Source organism: Fistularia commersonii, chromosome 11, assembly GCF_037954325.1.
Source record: "Fistularia commersonii isolate RoL2024-O1a breed Wild chromosome 11, RoL_Fcom_v1.0, whole genome shotgun sequence".
In the NCBI taxonomy this organism is placed as follows: Eukaryota; Metazoa; Chordata; class Actinopteri; order Syngnathiformes; family Fistulariidae; genus Fistularia; species Fistularia commersonii.
Window position 1 is genome coordinate 9,442,278 of NC_141294.1, and position 25,251 is coordinate 9,467,528.

Sequence of the window (25,251 nt, forward strand, 5' to 3'; positions counted from 1 at the left end):
CTGCATCACTGCAAAGTGCACGGCAGCCGGTAGTCGTTTCACCTCCTCCAAATGAAACACAAGGAGATTTTTTTTTGTTTGTTTTCACAAATACTCCATTTGTCATAGTGCAAAAGGTTACACGGTTTTGGTAAAAAAAAAAACAAAAAAACACAACACATAAGTCATGGAACAGATTTATACAGGCGATGCCTGGAAAGGAGGCACAGACCCTGGTTTCCATGTTTCTGATTACTGATACTGATACTGATTGATTTCTCAAACAATGCCCTAAAAGTGTGTAAAAATTGCTGCTCTCTATCAGAAATCACCCTCCGTCCCTGCCAAGCTGCACCCTTCTCACTTTAATTTATTCTGAAGTGACATTGTAGGAGAATGGTCGAAAAAGATGCTCATCAAATATGTACTACCCTGTCGACAATAAGCAGGGTAGTAAGGGTCAGAAATGAGGAAGAGTGCAAGGGAATGACAGTTGACGACCAAACATTAATATTTGGTCAGGATTCACATCAGCTGTAGAATATAGGGTTTGTAACTGGTAGCTTTCCTCTTTAGTGAATGAATCAAACATTTGAATGGTTCATTGGTTTCATCACCCATGGATTAATAAAGACTCATTTTTTGAACCTTGCTAGTAGCTCATCAACTGGCTTGTTCTCTAGATGATAGAACGTGTCTTGAATCTCCTATATTTGCTGTGCCTTAAAGTTTGTGCTTCAAAATTTGAGAGGTTAGGCAAATTTGAAAAAGGGATCTTTGATTCTGCATGTTGACAAATCCATCTCCATCATCTTCCAAATGATAAAATGTTACTGACTGCGCAAACCACAGAAGTAGTAGAACCCAGAGATAGTCAGTGTGATGTTTGAAATAAGGTAAGATAAAGCAAACAGACACATGTTCAAGAGTTGGTGCCTCCAGTCCAGGGGTTTGTTGAATGAGTGTTAGCTGCCGTTGGTGATAATGACAGAGGTGCCTTTATGTCCGGGGGTCTGCTCTGCCGGTATGTGGAGATGAGGGGTCATATCTGTGTTGGCTGAGGTGCAGTAGCCCCGGAGGCTCTCTGGGTCATACAGGTGCTCCAGAGCGTAGCCTGTCAGGGAGTAGGCCGTGTGCTTGTCCAAGTATGGCCTCAGGTGGGTGTGAGAGGGGTAGAGTGCAGGAGCTGGGGTTGGGGAAGCTGAACATTGGCCTGGACGGCCAAAAGGGTGATGTAAAGGTAGGGAAAGCGGGGAAAGGTCTGACTGGAGGTAGTCTTTGGGCTTGTGGAGGCTTTCAGTTCCTGGACTGCTAAGCCTGGATAAGGGGGCGGGGCTAGGTGTTGGGCTGATCACCTGACTTAAACTTCGACACACCACTGTCTGTAGTGGCCCTTGAGTATACTCCGGAGTGAAACAGAAACCAGATCCTTTAGACAGTCCGTTGACTAACCCCAAGGAAGCCTCTGTAGGACCCTTGTGTATATGGAGCCTACCCTCTTCCTCCTTGATCATATGCTGTGTGGCTCGAATTAGTGTCTCAATTTTACTGGGTTCCTGCGGGCTTGAGTGATAGTGGTCAGCTCTGTACCGATCCCCTGAGTCACTGGCTGAGCCGGCATCCGGAGAGCTGACGACGCTGTCCTCATCCCAGTGACCCCGACCTGGAGGATGAGTAATCAAAACAAGAGGACTGTCAGAACAGAACACGTCAGAACAGCAAAACACTGGATATACAGTCATGTCCCTGTCACCGCTCATCAAAAACATTTGACTGAAGGTTTGGATCAAATGTCTGCAATGGGTGCTTCTGAGTGGCAGAAATTGTATGAAAGCAGATACTTTCACTGGTATCATCACAAAGAAATAGGAAAAATGTTACTTCTAAAATTATAAAGAAATTATATTACTGTATATTCCTGATAAAATCTATATTTCAATTATGTTTGCACTTAAAGAAATAAACCTTTTCCCCTCCGTAGATATTTTCTCTTTCATTTCAAACCACAAAATTAATTTGTTTCGAGGTTGTTTTTTGGTTATCTGTGTATCCTTTACTTTCATGTATATCAGACTAAAGCTCTTGGGTTGCTAACAATTAATCACTGGTCAAATATATAAACCTAAGGGTGAATTGTGGTCAGGATTAACCAGAATGTAGTTACAGTAGTGATTTCATCCCAAACTGCATTTTCCGTCTGATTCTAACTCTCAGGCTGCAGAGGGAAAGTCATCCATGTTGTTTAAGTTCTGCCATCAGTATTTCATTTTGTTTCTTAGTGCAGGTTGAGATTGGTGGCTCCATTTCTGCAACAACCATCACATGTGAGGCAATTTCTTATGAATGTTTAGTTAACTTTTGTACAAAGTGTTTTGTTTTCTAAACAAAATAATACAGGGGACCACAATCCTAAAAATGATGAACGTGAAAAGCAGACACATCGGTCTTCAACATAAACGACTGCACAATTCTGAAATGTCTATGCTAATAGTTGGTATTTATATTGGTGTAGTTGTAAGTTCTAATATGTCAAGAATGATGTGTCAGCTGTCATCAGCATACGTGGATAACTTAAAACTGAAACTGGATCTGTGACCTGTGAGCGCTGGTGTTTTATTAGTGTATGCTTCTTTAATGACTTTGCTGTCATACATGGAAGCTATCAGAATACTACACCAGCTGTGCCCAAAGGGTAAGTCCTCACCGTGGTAGCTATGGATGGCTGCAATGTGCGGCATGCCGCTGTCATATCCCTCATGGTTCTCCAAAGAGCCCTTACTCAAGGGCAGAACAGAGCATGCTGTACCCCACCAAGTGTCCCTGCTCGCAGGAGGTGATCCCAGGAAATATCGTCCTGCCTCACATCGACCCCGCTCACAACTTTGAACTTGAGTGTGTGAGTGGTGGTGTGTGTGGCTGTCACTGATGTTGTGATGCGGCTCCTCAGACAGACTGTAGCAGACCGGACGATGTCCTGTAAACTGCCTGTACACACAGGAGGCATCAAGGCCTTCACTTTGCTCCAGCAGTTGAGGGGACGCCGATTCATTGAGGGGGCTGCCCTGCCAGGGACTCCCTTGATCTGACTCTGAGCGCTCCGTCTGAAAATTAGAATACTGCAACAAATTGGGGATTAGGAGACAAAAAAAAAGTTTCCAAAACAGATGTTGCTTTGCATCAGCATCAAATCTGAGCTGCACAGCCGAACAGATTGTGGGAGAATGGTCTACAAAACTACAAAAACAAGCATTTTTTGGAAAGTTTGGCATCTTATAAAATTTAGATATAAGAAAATACAGCAGGTGCTATGAATTAAGCCCCAGAAATAACAATGGACTTTCATTTAAAGTTGATGTCGTAGCTCGACTGTGTGTCCCCGATGCATGGGCAGACTGGCCTAACATCACAGCATTTCATTCAGAGATATCAGAGATATGGATGAAAATGGTGTAGTTAGTTTTGCATGTTATAAAATACATACATATATACATGTGTTGAATTTTATTTGATCATTTTGGCTGAACATACACACATAGCATGGCTTCTTTCACTGAGGTGGAGTAGTTCTTCTCTGCCATCTAATCAAAGTTTACCCCCGAGAGAGTAAGTAGCCCACTACACTGTAAAATTGTTGTTTGAGTTTGAGCGTCAGCACATTATGCATGCACAATTTGGGTATCGCAAAACATTTTTGCTCACCTGTGTGTATGGTGACAGTCTGGCTTTGCTCTTGGGTCGGGACAGTCTGCTCTTAGGGGCTTTGCAGTTTTCTGTTAGGCTGCTGGCTGTACTGTTGCTGTAGGGGAAAGAAGGCTTGGATGTGGCCTGGTCCAGAGAAAGCTGGAGGCCTTTATATTCCGTCTCCCTGAAGACACAAACGTTAATGTGGCGTTTCTACTGCGATGCTGCAGATATTCTGTATTTGCTTTGTATTTACTTTCAGGTCTCTATAATTATATGAAGAGTGCTGCCTGTCTCTTGGAAATCATTTGTATTAAAGGAGGCAAAAAGTCTGTCTGTTATTTCTCTCGGTACAAAAACCCATTAGCATCTGTTTAACAGTTAGACCCTCATCATGGTGCAGGCAGAACTGGCATGTGCAGAGAGATATGTTTGTGTGTCTGTGCAGGGCTGGGAGGAGGGCAGGAACGGCTGTTGGGATGCTTGTTTTACCAGAAGGATTGCAACATGGCCTTCTACAAACACTCTACAGAAGGGGAAGCTGTCCAATCAAATACAGCAGGCGATTAAGGGCTGTGTCTGGCTAAAACAGGCCCACAGGAGAAGCTGCAGGGAAATGGGAATTGATTCCTCTCTTAAGGGCCTCACAGATCTTGCTGTGGATGATGAATCAAGTTTGAGACAACAGAAATCAGGACAGGGTTTACCCCAGACAAATACTTATCCAATGTCTCTCCATACCACAAAGGTCCCTAAAATTCATACATTCAGACAGATGCATTTCACCGGATTAGCATCAGTCACACATCAGTCAGAGCTGGCATTAACACTCGGCTTTGGCTGATCTCATCACAAGTGGGCAGCTGTGAGGAATTTTATTTAATAGCCGCTCTATAAATACCTGTATGTCCTTAGCCACAGAAAAAAGCCTGTTTTACTGGTATTCAGAAACAACTATAAATACAGAATGTATGTCAACAGCACCCTAATAATCAGGGCTGTATGCAGCAATATATCTTTATATCAGTTTTCATTTTCAGTTAGTCCAGTCTCAACACTATGTCAACCTCATGTTTTGCAAAGTGTAAAAATAATGTGTCAGACAAACCATAATCTTTCTGAGTTAACTGACAAGGTTAACAGAATCCAAACACATCATGAGGCTAGTCTGATCTTAAGCAGAATTTAATAGAAAAACTTTTGAAACCTAGAAAGCCAACTGACCTGACTATGACATCAAACTGGAAAAGCAAAACATGAACTCCATCCCATGAGAACAAGGAAATCGGCAAAAAACACAAATCCTGTACAACCCAGGAAAATAAAATGAAATATAAAACACCAAAAATAAAAACATATATACGTTGGACTGGAATGGGGAACAGGTAGAGGTGCGAGAGAAATAGTGTTGGTGTTGCTGCAAAAAATTAACATGATGAACATCCATGTGTCATGGATGTTGTTGGCATGAGAATCTTATCTGTTCATCTCTGGGCATTTGGTGTTTTTTATATGTTTATTTGACTTTTATTTTGTCCTGTGACAAAATTTTTGAAAACTTTAATACTGGTTCACTTTTTACTCATCCCTCTAATCAAAATGGACAAGGGGTGGAAAAATACTTTTAAGACAAACCATTTTACATGCACAAAAACAAGAGCAAGGGAGCAGCTGCTTTGAATCAAAAGCCAAACAACTCACCACAATGTCTTTTCCCAGAATCTTACCAGTGGGTTGTCTTCTTTATTCATGACCAATATCAACATTACTATTCCACCAAGCACATTATTGCAGAATTAAAAAATGATATAGACCAAAAGAAAATTACTCTACCCCCAAATCGCTCCCCAAGTTTTTCCCTCCTTGGCACAAGATATGTTATAATTCAAACTTCTCAAGTGATTGGGCTTCTTCTGAGCATGCCATGGATTAAATAAGTTGTATTTAGAGCCGTCCAATTGTGATGCATTTTAATATTCATATTTTTAAAACGTACAATCAGCATTTATTTACTTGTTCAGCTCATGATCTGCTCCATTATGGCTGAAGAAATGGCATCTGGTAGGGCACTTGAGTGTATTGCCTGCCCACAGCCAACGTGAACCCCCTATCACTGGAATGTCGAATTCACGAATTCACACAGTCATGAAATAATTTTAATAGTTTCACATCAATCAGATGAGACATGTCATACATAAATTCCAACACTGAAAGCAGCGTTCTGCTGTAGGTGGATCATTTCATTCAGCAGCTACTGGCTAACTGTCAGTCCTGCTTTTCTTATGTATTCACATAGAAAATATGAAACAGTGGGATAAAAGCCACTACAACCTCTATAAAAATAACCTGATTTATTTTAAATGTCATAAGTTGAATGGAAAGGTTAGAAGTGTGAATGGATGGAAATGTTGTAAATCATTTACTGTGATTTTCAAGGATATTGCAAAAAAAAAAAATCTCCAAATCATGAGGAAAAATCAAAGTAGCATATGAGGGAACAAGACTGATGTTCATACCTCTGGCTGGGTTTCCCAAACTTGGAGAACATGTGAAAATAAAAGATAAATTTATGACTGTTCTCTACCACTAGATGATGATCTGTCAAGATAAGTAGGGATTTTCTGCCTCCTCTCCTGCACAGTCAGATATGCCGTTTCATTTGCTTATTGTATCAGTCCATTCCAAAGCCTTCATCACTGAGTATAAATGAGCCAATGCTTACCGTCCTGTGATAGGGCAAAAATTTCCTCATTATTTTAAAAAAGTGACTGCTATAATTCCAAATCTTGCTATGGCAGTGACCACTAAGTGACCACTTCTTCCCAGAAATATTCTAAATAATCCACCACCTCTGATATAGAAACCCCTGTGATAACATTGTGTTTTTTATTGCTTTTCATTGTTTACTTTCTGTCTTTTTTTGATTTTTATTTGCAATCGTATTTTATTTTTTTCTGTGCACAAATGTAAACCGCACATGAAACTGGGTGGCTGAAAATTAATCTTTAGATTCTGGCTTGGGATAGAACTACATTTGTCTATTATTTCACAAACACACTTCAACAGTCTTATCTCCAATTTGTTGCCCATCTGTATATAGTTGACTCCATAGTAAGCTGATTCAATTGACACATTAACTAGTATCAATAAATAGAATACACAAAGGTAACAAGGCCAAGAAACACCAGGAGAGCATGTATCCTGAGATATTGAACAACAGATTCAGATTCAACATCGTGGGATTATTGTCTTTTCCATTTCTGCCAATACCAATGAGTACAAATCCTGGATGTGCTCATACACCCCCCATAGTCATTTGAAGCATTTATTTGGTGTGGGCAAGTGTTTATTCAAAGCATTGCTAAATCACAGTCAGCTTGTGGTGACAGTAGCCAGTCTACAGGACCGGAGGTTATCAAAACTGAATACACACTGGGAGTTCACATGCAGGTGAAGTACCCTTATCATCTGTTATTCCTGGCTGTGTACACTTGGTTACTGCATAAACTGCCTCAGCTCCTGATACAGTCACTGGACAAAAGATTAAATCTTTCCTTCCTCAGATTCTCTTTTGTCACCATGAACTGCACAACATATGAAACTGTTTGGCAACTGTCTTACAACGAAGGCCACGGTGTGGCTCAAGCCACACAGCATCCCGGAGATTTACAAAACCAGAAAAAGAAGAAACAAGCTTCATCCCTTGCACAGCAAGCTGGAGCCCATAAACACTCATCAAGTTTACTGCCTTTCAATTAAAAGGCCATAAATGCAGCACTTTTGTGGATTTGATGCTGGAGGTAGAGGGAATTATGTGCCAAGCTGTCCTCTGCCTCCGAAAGCAGGCAGTCATGCCTGTTTAATCGAGGGATTTATAGACCTAATTCATTCACAAGTCCAAATATACATCTGTGAAATACATATACAGATATGACATAAAAAAGAAGAAAAAGGCAAACGTGTCATGTATCTTACTCTCCAATGATAATGTGGCTTGGTTATAATCAGAATTTACATGAACAAAAAATGAAACGTAGCAGCTCATAGTGAGGACTTAAAAAGCAACAGACTGTTTGTGGTAGTCATGCAAATGAGAACCCAGTTTAGTCTGATAGGCCTCAATGCCTGCAACTTTTATATTCTGCCAGTAAAAAAAAACTAGGTAAAAGAGGAAAATAATGGAGACAAATTACTGAAAATGTGTATGTTTTCTTGTGCTACTAAAACACAAATATCGACTCATAACTACAGATGATTTGCTTATCTCAATGAGACCATTCTTATACTATATAAGAAAACATCACATTTGCTTCTCCTTCTCATATATGTATTTGAAATAATAAAATTGTAAAAGCCATGATGTTTGTGATCATTTCAGTACTTGCGAAAGCCCACCAACAGCATACTCGAGGACTTTATTTTCCTATCATGGTCAAGATAATAACATTTTACACAAGAACAAAAAAAATATAATCACCTGTATCTACAAAACTGATAGTGATATATTTCATGTTTGACTCCACATGTCAACAGCCCATCTGATGGAAATGGCAGACAGCAGGATTTTTATCATTTAATGGTATCATAAATAATTCAAGACGAAAAGCCAGGATGTGCATTATGACACTTTAGAGAAAATAAATCTGTCTTTTTACTTCTGAAAAATGTTACTTAACTGGGCTGACTCACAGGACAAGATGGCTGTTTCTTTGGTATATTACATAGTTACACATTACCACTTCAGATTTCGCAATCATATTCATTTTATATACTTACTATAATGTTATTGTCCCTGAAATATGCTTTTATATGATTACATGAAGTATCCATTAAAACAGGGATATAATGAAATATATTTTACAGTTCACTTTGTTCACGCTCTAAAGAAAGCAGAGGCAAACCAATGGAAAGCAGTACAAGAAGCTGAAATGCCATGTTGAAACTCCTGGTTATTTTAATGTGCCAGGAAATTTGTGATGATTACAGGGCAAAATGAATAAAAGCATGGACATTTTGAATGATAAATTTAAACACTATCTAAATTCCAGCTGGAGCAAGTGTTAGTATAGATAAATGGGTATCTTAGTGTGTTTTATTATCCACCTGTGGAACTGAAAACAAAGTTGACATCAAAGTAGAGTCTTTGTTATAATATGTACCGGTAAATGAGTTTTCAGTGAAATCCTGTCTTACTCTGCAGATGATGGCTTATGACGGCTTGTAACATTTAATACTGTGCCTAAACCTGGTTATGTTACATCTCAAAAAAATCTGTCCCTTAAGCTTTAGGTTTTCCATCCTCATTGTTATAAGCAGATGGCATTTGGGTTAATTTTGTGTGTGGATTACAATTGATTTAGTAAAATTAAAACGGTAAAGTTCTGGCCTTTCTCTTTTCACTCCAGTCCTTTCATATAACAGGAGAGAATAAAAACTGCATGAGTCAAACAAAGCTTTCTATTATTAATTTATTAATTAATCTAACATTAATCTGCTATTGTGGTGTTAATACATATCAGCCAAATGACACCGTGACCTATGGATGCAGTGACAGATACATTTTATTTGAAAATAGAACCAAAGATATTAAACCAGTTACATGTGAGCTTGCAGAGCTATTATTCCTTGGTGCTAAAGGTGTTTTATAGTTGAAGATTATATTCCACTGAACCAATATGTATTCTGGATATCTGATTCAATGAACCACTTCTGGAATCCATCAACAAATACCAGCTGCCAGCATCCTCCGTCTACCTCTGGTGGTTTTATTGCCCACAAGAATGCCCCAAATTTTAAAAATTACAATTTGAGGGCTGAGGGACTGCGATAACTACACAAACTACTCATTCATGTGAGCAAACAAATAATGTCTAATTTGTAGTTTGACTTTGTTGCACGGCATTGAAGAGACAAGTGACAGAAGTGCAGCAGGTGAGAGGTGTTCAAAAAAGTAGGCTGCAAAAGCAGAATATCTGGTGGAAATGATCACTTACAGGATAGAATCTTGGGACCAGTGTGTTTCCCCTCATTAAATTGTCAATCGATAAACTGTGACAAAAATTTATTTCATTATACAATGTATGATAACACTGTTTTATTGAGGGTTTCTCATTTTTTGTAATAACCAGCTTGAAATTAATATGTAAAATAATGAGTAACTGAAGAGTTATGTCGGTCTTTTAACAAATATTGAAATTGGTAAAGCATATACACTACATGGCCAAAAGTATTTTCTCACCCATCCAAATAATCAGAATCAGGTGTTCCAATCACTTCCATGGCCACAAGTATATGAAATCAAGCACCTAGGCATGCAGACTGTTTTTACGAACATTTGTGAAAGAATGGGTCGCTCTCAGGAGCTCAGTGAATTCCAACTCAGTGAATTCCTAACTGTGATTGGATGCCAACTGTACAACAAATCCAGTCGTGAAATTTCCTTGGTTCTACATATTCCAAAGTCAACTTTCAGCTGTATTATAAGAACATGGAAGTGGGAACGACAGCAACTCAGCCACGAAGTGGTCGGCCATGTAAATTGACAGAGCGGGTCAGCGGATGCTGAGGCAAATAGCGCAAAGAGGTCACCAACTTTCTGCAGAGTCAATCGCTACGGACCTCCAACCTTCATATGGCCTTCAGATTCACTCAAGAACAGTGTGCAGAGTTCTTCATAGAATGGGTTTTCCTGGCTGAGCAGCTGCATCATCAAGTCACACATCACCAAGTGCAATGCAAAGTGTCAGAGCGGTGGTGTAAAGCACTGGACTCGAGAGCAGTGGAGACGCGCTCTCTGGAGTGACGAATCGCACATCTCCATCTGGCAATCTGATGGACGAGTCTGGGTTTGGCGGGTGCCAGGAGAGCAGTGCTTGTCTGACTGCATTGTGCCAAGTGTGAAGTTTGGTGGAGGGGGAAATCGTGGTGCGGGGTTGTTCGTCAGGAGCTGGGCTTGGCCCCTTAGTTAGTTAGAAACTCTGAAAGCTTCAGCATACCAAGACATTTTCGACAGTACCATGCTCCAAACTTTGTTGGGAACAGTTTGGAGCTGGCCCCTTCCTTTTCCAACATGACTGTGCACCAGTGCACAAAGGTCCATAAAGACATGGATGACAGAGTCTGGTGTGGATGAACTTGACTGGCCTGCACAGAGTCCAGAACTCTACCCGATTTAACACCTTTGGGGTAAATTAGAGCGGAGACTGAGAGCCAGGCCTTTTTGTCCAACATCAGTGTGTGCTTTAGGAAGAATGGTCAGAAATTCCCATAAACACACTCCTAAACCTTGTGGACAGCCTTCCCAGAAGAGTTGAAGCTGTTATAGCTGCAAAGGGTGGACAAACGTAATACAGAACCCTCTGGATTAGGAATGGGATGTCACTTAAGTTCATATTCAAGTCAAGGCAATTGAGTGAATACTTCCGGCCATATGGTGTAAATGTAATATAAAAATGAATAATTGCAAAACTACACTTTAAAGTTTATAGAGAGACAGAAATAGTTGAGAAATAATGGATATGTGAAGCCCTAGCAATGAGTGCAACTGAGCTTGACCAGAGCGAAGCTTAGATGTTCATCAGTCCCGTAAGACTTGTTAGACTAGGTTGGACTCGTCTGTACTTAATGGTCCAATAAACATGGTATCGTATTAAGAGTGGGAACAATTTAATTGCTTAGAATTCGATTCACTTTCTGAACAATTAATTGAGAAAGTTGGGGCAATAAATGTCATTTTCTTCAATTTAATCTATGAATTTATTTCAAGTCAACATTGTGTACGTGCAGTATGTCAATAATATGTCTGCATATTAACGGTGCGTTTTCTTAATTGATAGCATGAATTGTGTGAGAATACAATTTGCTTTACATCGTAATTCTCTGCCATCGTCGAAAATCTTTGTCCGCTCCTTATGTGTGCACTGATTGTATTCAAGGCATTTGCTTGCCCACATTTGAAAGACCTGTTCCAGTAGTCAACCAAGACAAAGAATAGTAAGTAAAACTCACCGGCGCCCCATGAGTGAAAGAGGGATGTCTGGACTGAACTGCTTGTGTTATATTACTCTTTACATGAGTCACCCTGAACTGACTCTTTGTCTTGCTGTTGACTCCCTCACCTTCCTGAACTCTGAAAGATTGTGCTCTTTTGGCCATGAAGGAAGGAATGTAAACCAAACAAGGCTCATCATGTTCCACAACGCAACCCTCTGCTACAATTGTCACACGAGGCAATAGAAAAAGAAATATTCAATACCATATCACACTTTCTGATAATTACTAAAAATAGAAAAAAATGATCCTGTGAAATGAGGAGAAAATCCCCATGAAAGGTTATGCCATCAAATGTAAGATCAGGATGTTAATATGACAGGATGTCCATCACATGCAATGTTGGTTGTACAAATTAGTGAAGTGACTTGTAAAAAAAAAAATCACCATAACTATACCTGTTACAGTGACCCTGTCACTGGTTGAATACCTTTTGTAATGTCACTGCACTGCTTTTGTATTTTATACTACATAATAAGTTACCATTATTAAAATGAAGTCTTAACCTTAATTGCAGGCCAAGCTTAAACATACCAGGATGTGTTTCAATATTGTATTTTTTTGTACTCCAGCTCTCTGGAGGTCTGCCTTGATTTCTTCAAAGACTTAGGACAGGCAGCTGTAGCTATTATTTCATTTGTGACATTGGATTAAGATGATAATAGTAAACAAAAAAACAACAACATGCAATGAGGGGGATTACTATCAATGGTGCAGGAGGTAGAGCAACTGTCTCTGGAACCAATTATTCCTGGTTCAATTCCCAGTTCTTCCTAGTGTATTGAGGTGTTGTTGAGCGCGACACTGAACTTCTAACTGCTACCCTGATTTGCTGGACAGCAAGGCTACTGCTCATGGTTCACCCATGATGGGTTAATTGCAGAGAATTAATTTCCCCATGGGAACTAAAAGAGGATATATTATTATAAATTGGGAATCTCGAGTAGCAAAATTGGATGAAGCAGCTGTTATAGGTAGATTAACAGAATATCTGCATGTTAATGATAATTGCATGTATGATGTGACCAGTGAGTGGGAAAAAATGGATGTCAGAAATTCTGCTATTTTCATCAATTGTGCCATTCAAATATGGAAGCGTCAGTGGCAGAGTCAGCAAAATGACATTTGCTAAATATTGGAGAATGTATTTATTTCTCTCCAGCATGGGAGGAGGCCCTGGGGAAGACTCAGGACATGCTAGAGGGACTATGTCGCTAAGCTTGCCAGGGAACGGCTTGGGATCGGCTCGGGATCCTCCTGGAAGAGCTACGCCAAATGGCTGGGGAGAGGGAAGTCTGGATGTCTCTGCTTCAACTGTTGCCCCAACAACACGACCCCGAAAAGGGGTAGAAAATGGATGGATGGATGGATGGTATTTATGTCCTTTTTGTAAAAAGTGTAATAAGAATGCCTCAATTATGTTCACAATAACCTCATAGCATTCATGTTCCGTTCAAGTGAAAATACTTGTAAATTATTTTAACATTTTCAGTATTGTATTTTTCCCCTTTGCACTTGTAGTAAAGAAAAAAGAACCACAGAAGTCTTCCACATTACTTAAGCTGTATATGTGCAAGGCTTTTTATTTAAGACTGTTTATGTTAAGGCATTGCAGTTGCGCATACACAGGTGCATGGACCTATGCATTTTATGCTAACATTCCAGTTGTATAAGTGAACAAACATATATTCTGCTGTTTGTTTGAGAGCCCTTTATTTAAGAGCTTTAAACATGCTGGTGTGGAACGCTATCAGACTGGAATATCAGTGAGGTTAATTTCTAATGTGAGCATGAATGGCATCTCTGAATTAGTCCCACTTGGCCACTAACTTGCGGCCCTAAATAAACCCAGCCTGGTGACATACACAGCCATAGTGGGGCCACCGCAGACTGCACACAAGCATACTTGGTAAACATGGAAAAAAAAATAAAAAGGCTGCAGACATGCTGATTTAACTGGCATACAAGACAGCAGAGAGAGTGATTGTTCAGGAATGTCGTGTATGCTCAAAAATCAACAACCACCAAAAAGAAAAAAAAAAACTAATTTGTTTTCTTAAAAGAAACCAAAATCACACATCTTTTTTCTCTTACAGAGCCTTTTAAAAATAAAGCAAAAAGACAAAAAAAATTAAAACTTGATAAACCTTCATTGTGCGATTACACATGCAAGGCTTCAACATGTCATAATTCCAATTAACCTTCAGTTAATTACTTCAAAGCAATTATTTGCTTAAATCTTCAGGAAAAATATTCATTATCTTATCAAAGCAGAGGCTGAAAGCACAGAAGACATTTCTGCCACCCTCTCTGTCACAATATCACTTCAGATGAGTGACACCTGTCATGTATCCCCAATTCTTCTGCAGAGCTGGTTGGTCCACAATTTTCCCTCTCCACATGTGTGCGTAATTGAACAGGACAACAAACCCCAGCCAATATGTTGTATGACACTTCAGTGATTACTGGCTGAGCCCCATTATGGTAGCAAGGAGCTGCATAAACAGACATTGAAGCAGGGACACATTTTCAGGGCACATCTTTGAGAAATCAAGCAGCTGACAACAACATGAACCATCTGAATAACTCGCACTGGAGTGAAGGGGGTAAAATGTCTTCTTCGGACCTACCTTTCAAACCCATGAATTAAAAGAATGAATAAAAAAATTGAAAATAAATATAGAGGAAGAAAATATCCATTAGATTTGAGCTTTTTATCAACTTTTTCTGTATTTTTGGAATTATAAAATGTAATTGCTGAATCGAGTTCATCAGCTGTGCACCAGTTCAAGGTACACATTTGAAAAAAGGATTAGAGAACAGAGTTTATCTACATTTCATCAGCTTAAAATGTACAATTTCAGCTCACCCTCAAGTTAAATGGGATGTTGTGAGAGACACTAAATTGTCTACTAAAAAGTAGATATCATCGAATAAACTGGGCAAATTACAAGAATCTGTTTTTTTAAACTCTTTTATTCTTCAGTGTTTCCTCAGCACCAGGTGTTTGAGTAAATCTGCTTGTCCCTTGATCAGATAAGACAGCAATCCTTTACCTAATTTGTTTATGTACTTACTTTAAAGTTATTAAAATGAATATGAAAATCAAATAAAAGCAATTTATGGGATATGAAGTGTAAAAGCACTGGAGCAGTAACCATTAGCAACAAATATACAAACATGGCGACATAGTTAGTGTGGAATAAATTGCTCTGTCAGTATGTTGCTATGACAGTAAACCAGGAACATTTTGGTATATAACAGGTACTCACGTGAGAACATAGTTGACACTGACAATGCAGTGAGGACGGGATGAGCGACTGTTGTGTACGATGGTTGCATAGCTCTGAACCCAGACCCAGCCGCCATGCTTGGTCAAGAAACGATAGTACTTAGTGGTGACTTGTCCTTTAACAAGCACTATAAGACCAAGACGTAGAGAAACACAGATTTACATATATAAAAGGCCTGTAAAACACAGACAACAGAAGCAACTTGTGATGGAAATGCTAATTAATACCATTTCTAATGAAAAGGAGCCTTGGTTTGACTCTTAAAGGGATACATGATGATGTATGGCAATAACACTAAATACAAGATAAAATTACACAATATGAAAACACCATCATATTGAAATGACAGGTCAAAAAAAACCAGACACTGTTTAACAACAATGTTTTGATCCACAATGTACTCATGTGTTTAGTTCAGGACCCGAGGAAGATCTGGATGGATAGATAGCAAAAAAAAAAACAGTACTTGTACCACTACTACAACTAATGCTAATAATAATAACAATATAATCGCATGAAATTAATTGACATAAGTCCGCAATTTGTTTAGAACAGTATGAGTACAGTTTTTGTGGCAAGCTAAAAAAAACCTTACTTACACAAGTGATGTGCACAACGCAGATGGAAAGAGTCACAGCTGTGGACATGATGATAGAGGGTCTTCTCAATTAGATCTTGAGGCTCGTAACCTGTCAGCTCTGCAACCCTGAGCAGCACACAAGGAGAGGTCATTAAGCTTTCTCACATTGACACAAGCACAGGGTACAGGTTTACATGCACACTTCTAATCTAAAAGCTCCAGTGAAAACATTCAGAGGAGCTGACACATGGACACACACACATACACAACTGTGTATCAACAACACATAGTGTGCGGAGCATACCGTGAGTCGAGGAAGATGAGCTTCATGTCCAGGCTGGCCCTGAACATGAACATGTTGCTGTGAAGTTTAATTTCGGTGACAGCGCTGGGTGGTAAGGAGTGACCCACAGCCACAAGCCCGACATTTTGATAGCAACCATCAAATGGAGACATGTCTAGACTGTACTGACGGATTTTCAGGTAGCCGCTGCAATGTATCACCTGGGCAGAGAGACATGTCGTTTATCAATAATCCCATTTTTCCAGTAAAGCTCGAGGACAGAAATAGGCCACCATGTTTAGCTATATCTGAGGGATGTCAAATGATCAGGCCAAAGTTTTGTCAGCCTGCCTTAGATAATATAAGGGACATTTTGCTGTGTCTGTGTTCCACTGAGTTTGAGGGTATGTGTGCCCATAAGGGTACTATGCAAAGTATGCAATATACTTTGTCAGGTATGATTTCGACAATTACAGCCATGCATGATAGGTACAATAATCATGCTTTAATTACCTAAAAACTGCTAATGTAAGGGCAGTGTTTTAGCTTTGATAATCCTATTATTAATGTCTCAGTTACATTAATTGCCATGCGTTGATTCACATCATTATTTGAGGGCTCATTAAGGCTGATCAAAAAAAAGGAGTAGAATATGACTGGAAAAGGTTATCATAGCAACGGTTTCGTTCATGTGTCTGAGAGAAACAGATCCTCACTGAAGCACAAGACATTACTTTTCAGCAAATTCTAATTCTTACCAAAGACACACTGGTCAGCAACAATGCTAGGTCAATGTTATTGACTATATAAAAAATAGGTGGAATTATCAGATTCCATCAATCTTAAAAAATTACAGTTTTGTGTTTTTTTAGTTTGCTCTGACGTATAATATCAATTTCTGATGTGTTATAGTCAATGCAACACCTTGTTTATGCATTTTATTATATTATTATAAAATCAAAGGTAATATTCAAACCCAAAGTAGGATTTTGCGTTTGGTTATAAACAATGTCTGATAACTCACATCTCCTGAGTGTATGGCAAAGATCAATTTTAATCAGCATGGAAAAGAACTGTCGACAACTGGGCAAACTCCCAAAAAGAGCTGGAAACCAGAGTCTAATAACAACTGCCTCCATGAATCAAATTCCATCTACCGGTACTCCAGTCATCTAAATGGCAGGGATTTTAAATGACCCAGTGATATTTGTGGCACTATTTAGACCTTCATCCTACAAATCCCCATTAACTAGAAAAAAAATCCCCAAATAACATATGTATCATGATCAGACAAAACACTGTAACAATGGTAACTAGGTTGACAGATGACAGCCAAATCGGCCAAACATTCTTATTGAGAATTTTATCTCTAGCTTTGTGCTGGACATGTAAGTCTCAGTAAGCCTGAGTAAGATATTATTTTGACATCTTTCTACAGTTTTATAATTTCTGACGACTGCATTCAAAATATCAGCAACAGACAATTCTAAAAGCTGGTATGTATAGATTTTCAATTTATTTTCAGTTGAGAGCAGAAAAGGTTCATATAGATACTGAAATAAATGTACAGAAGAGCATATAGGAAAGAAAAAACATCCTGACTACATCCAACATTTTCATGTTCTGTATTTAAATTGAGGGTTTTATTTCACATGCTGCTCGTCATTCTTTTTAATAATTTATAAAGTACATAAAAAGACCCACCTTGTAGCCTCCACAGGTAAGACCAGCATTCCTCTTAGCTAGAACACATTTCATTCTCAGGAAAAATGAGCGCTCCATCTCATATTCTGAAGGGAAAAGAACTGAATTATTTAGATTCTATGCTTCCATGCCATACAGAGTTGAGAATGCGATGGGTGTTAATCACCTTGGACAAAGTGTGAATGATAAGGCTGATGTGCAGTGAGGACAGCTGTCATTTCATCGTGGTCTGCTGGATGGATGTATTCATAAATGCTGTTTCCTGTCAACTCGACCTGTTGAAATGAACAGTTGACTCAGTGACACGTCAGGCTTGACATACCAGGTCACGTTAAGTTTGTCAAACCCACCTGTGACAGGCCCAAATGAACTGAGGCAGTCTCTGATATGTACATTATTTTTCCATCTGGAGCGACCACAAATATGAAGCCATCTAATGTCTGAAACAAACAGCAAAAAATTAGCAAAATGAACAACATGAGAAGCCTTGAAATTAACTATTTGCGACCACTGTTTTAATTGCAGCTCAGTAGAAAGTGTGTGTGTGTGTGTGTGTGTGTGTGTGTGTGTGTCTGTTGGTCTGTCCCTTGCCAGGACCTCATTATCATATTAATATGCAGAGCTACTTTCAGAACAGACAGATCGACTGGTGTCAAATCAGGAAACAGCCATCTAATTTACATATTAGGGTTCACCAAGTTAACATTAATGCAAGTATAACAGCCTGGCTGTACAAAAATAATAATCAAAACATTAATCAAAACAACAATGATGATAAAACTGCATATAAATTACTGTCCCTGGAGACAAGACGTGCATGGTCTTTATAGTTCACTAATGCAGATTATTGACAACTAGGGAAAACCAGAACCTTCTGCCCGTTCGCGTGTGTATGCGCGCATGTGTCCTAGCGTGTGCGTGTGTGTGCGTGTGTGTGTGTGTGTGTGTGTGTGTGTGTGTGTGTCTGTGTGTGTCTGTGAGTGAAAAATTACCTTATAATTAAAAAACAAAATCTTCAGAGGGGCTAAACATCCCTGATGTGACTCTGCCCGGGAATATGGTGTCATTGTGTTTCTCCTCTCTGCAACTGAGGTGCGGCTGTCATTTTTAAACAGATGTCTATTGGGTGCAATAACCATCATTGCTGCCTTATCAGTAGCACAACGTTCTCTCTCCTATGCTGCCTCTTTTATCCAGACAACAAAAGGCAGGGTAAGAGGGACAAAGGAGTGACAGAATTTACTGTAGATACTCTTTATGCCTTAAGTATTGTCTTGTAAACTTACACAATAATATCACCACTACTGGGCATCCTACAGACTCCTTCATTCATAACTGTCTTTTGGAGGCTTTTTTTCTTGGGCAGATTAATGGGGATTGGAATCTTTCTTGAACAGCTGCAAGACACCTGGGATGCATTATGAAGGGCTAAACACACACCCTGGTAGGCACCCATGAGTGCCCCCGGAGACTTTGCAACTTACAAATTTAGTTCACTAACAAATTAGGCTACGGTTGGGTATTATTAGAATGAGCACTGATTATCAAGATTTCGAATTGTGTCTTTTTTAAAACAAATTAAGACGCTCTCAGGATCATTCTATCATGAAAATTGATGTTCTTTCTTTGCCAAACTGTTCTTACTCTTGTGTCAAACATTTCATTTTCTTTTTAAATCAGTAATTCAACAATGTCATATATACAAGTTTTTCTTGTAAGAACTTGTAATTCGAAAATCTGGAGGAAAAGAAAACACAATTAAACCTCTTCTGATGGATGGCTTTGTTTGCTACAAAATTATTCCTAAACTATTCCTTATGGAATTTAATTTACTATATTAGAAAATAAAATCCAGTTTTTACTGTCAAGCCTAAAAATGTTGAGTAGACAGAATCAAAATATATATTCAGTTTCATTTGCTACATGTTCATATGATAAGATGCACTTTACATTTTGCATTAGTTTAAACTCAACCCTATGTGTATATATAAATGTATGTGGGTTTATCAAATTTCTTTCTACTCGATAATTTTTTGTTAAATAAACTATTTTAATTGCAATGTGTTTTGTTTTTTTTTTTTCAAATTAGCACTAAATTTTAACCACTATTGTATTGTGCTGATTTTCCAGCTCTTTAACTAGATAAACACATACATTCCTTGGAATTATCCAATTAGCAACAAGCAATAGGTGTGTGCAAACATTTTTAACTGGTCCAAAGGGTGAAAAATGCTTTTAGAAGACAAAGACTTCTGTATTTGGATTCTTTGTATTATTCATGGAGACAAAGATGGAGAATCAAAGGACCAAAGCATTGGAATATTGGAAAAAAAGACTGAATATTTATTTTACTACACTGCTGATTTTTAAGTACAGCTTCTTTCTTTGGGTTTAGAGAACTTCCACATTTGATTTGATTAAAATCTACCTAAAAATGATCGTCCTTTTTTTTAAACACTGCTTCTGTTTGCATCCTCACAAATATTTTCTTCATCATCTGCATTAATCTATCCTATTTCCTTTTGCTCATGTATGTGAATTGTATGTGTTTGAGGCTGTGCTGCTGTAGATGAATCTTTCAAAAGGGGCACAAGAAGTGTTTTTACTACAGCTGTTTGGGAGTTTTAGACATAGGCCATTGCATAAAAAAAGAGACAGCAGGTGTGGCATCCTTTTTCAAGTAAGACTATGAGGACAAAACCAACTGAGGCACAGGTTGACAGGGGATGGAGAAAGGTTTGATCCCTTTACAGGAATGTCACACCATTATGCTATATTACTGTTCTGGATTACATACAAGAACACAACATGGGATGATTATTTTAGATATGGTCGCAGAGATGAAAAAAGAAGCCTGTAGAGTAATTTCTGCTTATGATTGGCTTTTGAAAGCACAAGAGGATGGGCCAAGGTCATGAAACAAATACAAGTTGTATAAGTGTCACTTTTTTTAAAAATCAACATATAGATCTGTCTGCCGCCCCAAAAATGACCAGTGCTCTGATCCTAGCCACGGCATTGAAGACAGCCTGGCTCCACCGCTGGTAACCCTGCTCCATTGTGTTGCTGCTGATGTGAGACACTGAGGCTCTGTGCGTGACGGGGAATGTGTTCAGCTCATTTCAGTCCTCAAGCACAAGAATGAAGGCAGCAGGAGGGAGACGGCAGCAGCCACTAAGCCACACACATACACATGCACACACACACAGGCAAGCACGCATGCATGCACAAAAGCACAGACATACACTTGCATGCGCACATGCATAATTATAGACAGCGCTGGATAGTGGTAGTAGTCATAATAGTAATAGTAATAGCAATAGCAATAGCAATAACAACAAGATGAAGAAGAGACCAAATGGATTATAAATATATTCTTTTTATTGCTATCTTTATCATTATTATTATTATTATAATTAGTAGTAGAAGTAGCGGTATTAATTGAAAAAAGGATACTATATATTGTATTGGTGCTATAATCTTTGAAGTGAGAGAATGGGATGCCACATTATTCTTTCCATCTTATTATTGAGTACCTGTAAGAGGTGAGAGCCTAATTCCTGACCGACCCCATCCAGAGAAGTGCTGCGGCTGACGTGACCCCAGGACTCCCCAAGGCCTGTTTAATAAAGCAAATACAGGGGAATAAGACAGTATCTAGAATCAGAAAAATTATTTGCTCAGAAGCACGCAATATTGAAATGACCCCTCAGGAAATAATGTACTCACAAACAACACTCCTACAACCCTACACAACTGCAAGGTCATCACTGCATGTTAATAATTTGGCATGCATACAATGTATAATGAATTAAATTCCTTTTCCTCATAGCTGTGCGGTCAAAATGTATTGAATCCTTTCAATCAGAAATCATTCACATGGCTATAATTTAGAAATTTAGTTTATAAACCTATACAATAAAAAAACTACAAAAACATAGTTGTTGATAATTTGGAGTTACACAGATCATCCACCTCTGTTAGGCTACTTTAACCTGTCAGCACATACTTGCATATGCATTTGATGACCATATTTCAGTGCATTGTAAGATTGGAAGGCAGTTTATGACAATATAAATAAGGCAGTGTCTCTCTAATGGCAGCAGAGGGAAATTACTTTCTGAAGGTCGAAACATCCACGGCCACGAGTCTAAAATCACAAGCTCTGGGCCTCTAAAAAAAAGGGCCTATAAATAGACTCACTGAGGACTTTATTGGATTCGGCTCTAGCAAATATTGTAGCCTGTGATCATTTGCATGAACACAGGAGTTAGTGGAAGAAAAAAAATAAAATAAAATGAGATCGCATGAGGCCAACCAAAAAAAAAAAAAAAAAAAAAAAAAATGCGAAGCGGACAGAACAAACAGGAGTTTGTGCAGCGGGACCCCCCGCCCTTTCACATGCAAATGTGCCTGCGCAGAATAAACAGGCGGCGTGCGGGGATCACAGCGCTCCCTCCCGCCCGCCTCATCAGATGGACTTCAGTGTTTGGACTGAGGACACAATCAAACGCACCCAACTCGTCCCCCAACCTCGCGCCTTTGAGAAAAACCGCATGAAGAAAAAAAGAAAGTAAAAACACGGATTGCGAATATTATTAAAAACAAATAAATGTAAGAATAAACGAGACCGAAGCGTGAGACTCGTTGTTGTGGTTGAAACGGAATCTGCAAACTTGTTGGGTCTCCGAAGAAGAAATCCCAGATAAGTCCTTCCCGTAATTCAACAAATTCATCAAACAAATCCCTGAATTATGGAGAGAATTCGCAAAGATGCTGCAACTGTTCCGACAAAACTGCGCTGGTTCTCTGGAGGCCGGGGGGCTGTTGGTGAAAGGTTTCGGCAGGCCGCTGCACTTGACCTGGCGGGGCTCGGCTGACTTTCAATTCACTTCCGGTTGAAAGGTGAATTATTATCAAATCGAGAAATTGGATTCGATGAGCTCATTTGCCATTTTTTCGTGCAACCTTTTAATCCCCGGTCTGAGACACAAGCAGGCTCGATAACGGGGACCTTATATCTCGTCCTCAGTCTGATCACAAACGGTTACAGATCAAATCGACCTGAACTTAAGCGTCACCACGTGTTGGTGAATAAATACAAATTAATATCCCCGCTGTTAAAAAAATGCTTTTATTAAATAATTCAAGATTTTATTCGAAATTGCATGTTAGGTTTTGAAGGATTTTGGGTCGAATACAAAAACACCGCACGATAAATAAGGAATTAATTCGTATTACACGGGGTATTTAATTAAAACAAAAAACGGCTGAACAAACGTGATTTAATGGCAGTTAAATTCGGCTATTCTCCTTTTATTCCCCAGGCCTATTTGTTTTTCGTTTATCCCGCGGAGCTTTGGCGGAGAAATTTCAGCGCAACATTTGGATTTACAGCCTGTAGTCCTGTAATTTAATCCGGTCTGGATGGACGTGGCCCGGGTCAGAAGTCAGGCGTCTGACCACTCTGGGTGCCATAAATAAAAAACGACACCCTCCAACTAAAAAAAAAAAGAAAGAAAAAAAAAAAAAGATTTGTACCCAGTAAAAATATGATAATACTTATTATTTTAATAATCGATGAGCACAGCCATTCAGATGGGCTTCCTCAGGTCTAAATCACCACCAAATGTATGCTGGCGGCATAGTGTGTGTGTGTGTGTGTGTGTGTGTGTGTGTGGCGGGGGGGGGGGGGGGGGGTGTCATTGAGAATGTCCATACAGGACGGGGGGCGCTTACAGAGAGGTGACCGATGGAAGCAGGATGTATAATCTGCCTTTATAAATCACCTCGGTCTCCTGACACCTCTCTGACAGGCACTGAGTTGCGGATATCTCGCCAGACTCCCATGATCGAAGATTTTTTTTTACGTATTTTGCAAGATACTGATTTTCTATGTTTTATTTTGTTAATATTATCTGTACAACAGCGTGCACAGCACAATAGCTGTAAAATATGCAGTGCCACGCGTGTGCACCCCCTCTCAAAAGAAGCGTGTGCACCAACACACAACTGAGACAAATTCATTCACCGCTTCTTCACTCAACAGTCCATTAATCGGCTAGGTTTTAACGCCGTCTCTAAGATAAATAATGAGATACTTCCCGCGGATACTCTCGATCAGACGTTTTTTTTTCTCTTGTAAACTATCACTGTATTTGTTTTTGCGTGATCGGGAATAACAGCGCTTACTCCAGAGTTTATTCAGCGCCGAAAAAGGGAAGAAGACAGGTTTAGGGAGACGCTTTGGTTCTCCGTCTCTCCACTTTGCCGACAACAAGCGTCTCCATATGTCGGTGTGTGTGTGTGTGTGTGGGGGGGGGGGGGGGGGGGGGGGATCGGACGTGCACATCATACTAATATCCACGGCTCTGCTGCAGTCACGCAGGACCGGAGTTCACCCCCTTCCCTCCCTCCCACTCCTCATCACCAGCACACTCCGTCAGGAGCCGCCGGGACCCCCGGAGTGAAACAGCATCACTGTCAAGGTCCCGGGGGTAGCCGGTAGACTTCTCCACCCCAGGGCTCTTATAAGTGCTGCTTTAAAATAATAAATCAACAAGGCGCGTGTTATTGTTATTTTAAAGATTTTTGTCGCAGCGCTATGATGGTATATAGATAAAAAAAATATCTTCTTTAAGACGATGTGATAAAACAGGCCTGACTCCCTCCATTTTGACGCAGACACGGGCACACATTTCTCTCTATTTATTTACACTTACTTCCGGGAAAACAACACAATAACGCGCGCGCGACCTAATTACACACTGGCAATTAGAATTCAATTATTATTTTTATTAAAAATTTTAACCGCATAATTTAAAGCAATGTTACCTTGGTTTATTAATTTGTGAAAATAAAAATCAACAAAAAGCAAAAATAACAAGAGCGACAATGTTACTATCGCATTATAACATTTTGGCTGATGTAAAGCCTATAGAAGGGATTTACTGGTAGGTTGTGATATGTTCTAAGAGGCCCTTTTAAATATATTTTGACTTTTTAAAATGGATTTGTTTTATGCTTGTCTCACCTTCAGGAAAGACTATTCTCATTTTCAGGTAGCTGGTTGTCAGTCGGATGATCGAGGCTTTATCCAGCTGGGAGGTGATGGCCGAAGGAAGTGGCAACAGTTTAGCCAGTTCGTAGAATTCACTGTTCTCCTTTTCCCGTCGAGTTCGAGCGGCATTTTTGGATTTTTCCTTCATGTTGTCGTCTCTTTTTCCTCCACCTTTTCTTCCAACCCCCTACCCAGTTAACAAGCCCGGCCAGTCAGGCGTACGGGAGTCTCATCCTGGAAGTAATCCCGGCCTTAAATCCACATTCCCATAGGTATTCCCAGGTGCTCGTGACGGGCGGGGACCCGGCTATATCCTGGTGTGTGGGTGGTTCGGTCAGCGCTCAGAAGTGCTCACCGCACACTCGAATCCATCCTCACTGGTGTGAAAGGGACCTGTGGAACCGCTGCGAGTGAAAATGTGTCACACAGACCTTTATATTTGTACATATTTCTGGGCGATAGCGCCGAGTATCTACAAAAAATCGACACGTTCGTTAGTTGTATATTTGTTAGCGGTGCGCTAAAACTTACTGTAAATCTTAACTCAACTGTTCATTGTCACATTCGACCAAAAAGCTATATGGTGCGCTTACCTCGACCAGGAAAAAGATCAATCTTTATC

The 25,251-nt window shown here is 39.6% G+C and overlaps 1 protein-coding gene across 1 annotated transcript; it reads right to left on the reverse strand.

Annotated features, from left to right (window-relative positions):
- Window positions 1-944: 944 nt before the first annotated feature.
- On the reverse strand, window positions 945-24,777 carry sim1a (SIM bHLH transcription factor 1a). Its single transcript, XM_086155871.1, has 11 exons — window positions 24,603-24,777; window positions 21,106-21,188; window positions 17,920-18,009; window positions 17,736-17,844; window positions 17,570-17,655; window positions 15,887-16,086; window positions 15,602-15,708; window positions 14,982-15,129; window positions 3,679-3,844; window positions 2,684-3,095; window positions 945-1,642 (listed from the first exon to the last, which is right to left on the reverse strand). Exons 1-11 carry the CDS (start codon window positions 24,775-24,777, stop codon window positions 945-947), a joined length of 2,274 nt encoding a protein of 757 aa, XP_086011997.1.
- Between the last annotated feature and the right edge of the window lie 474 nt (window positions 24,778-25,251).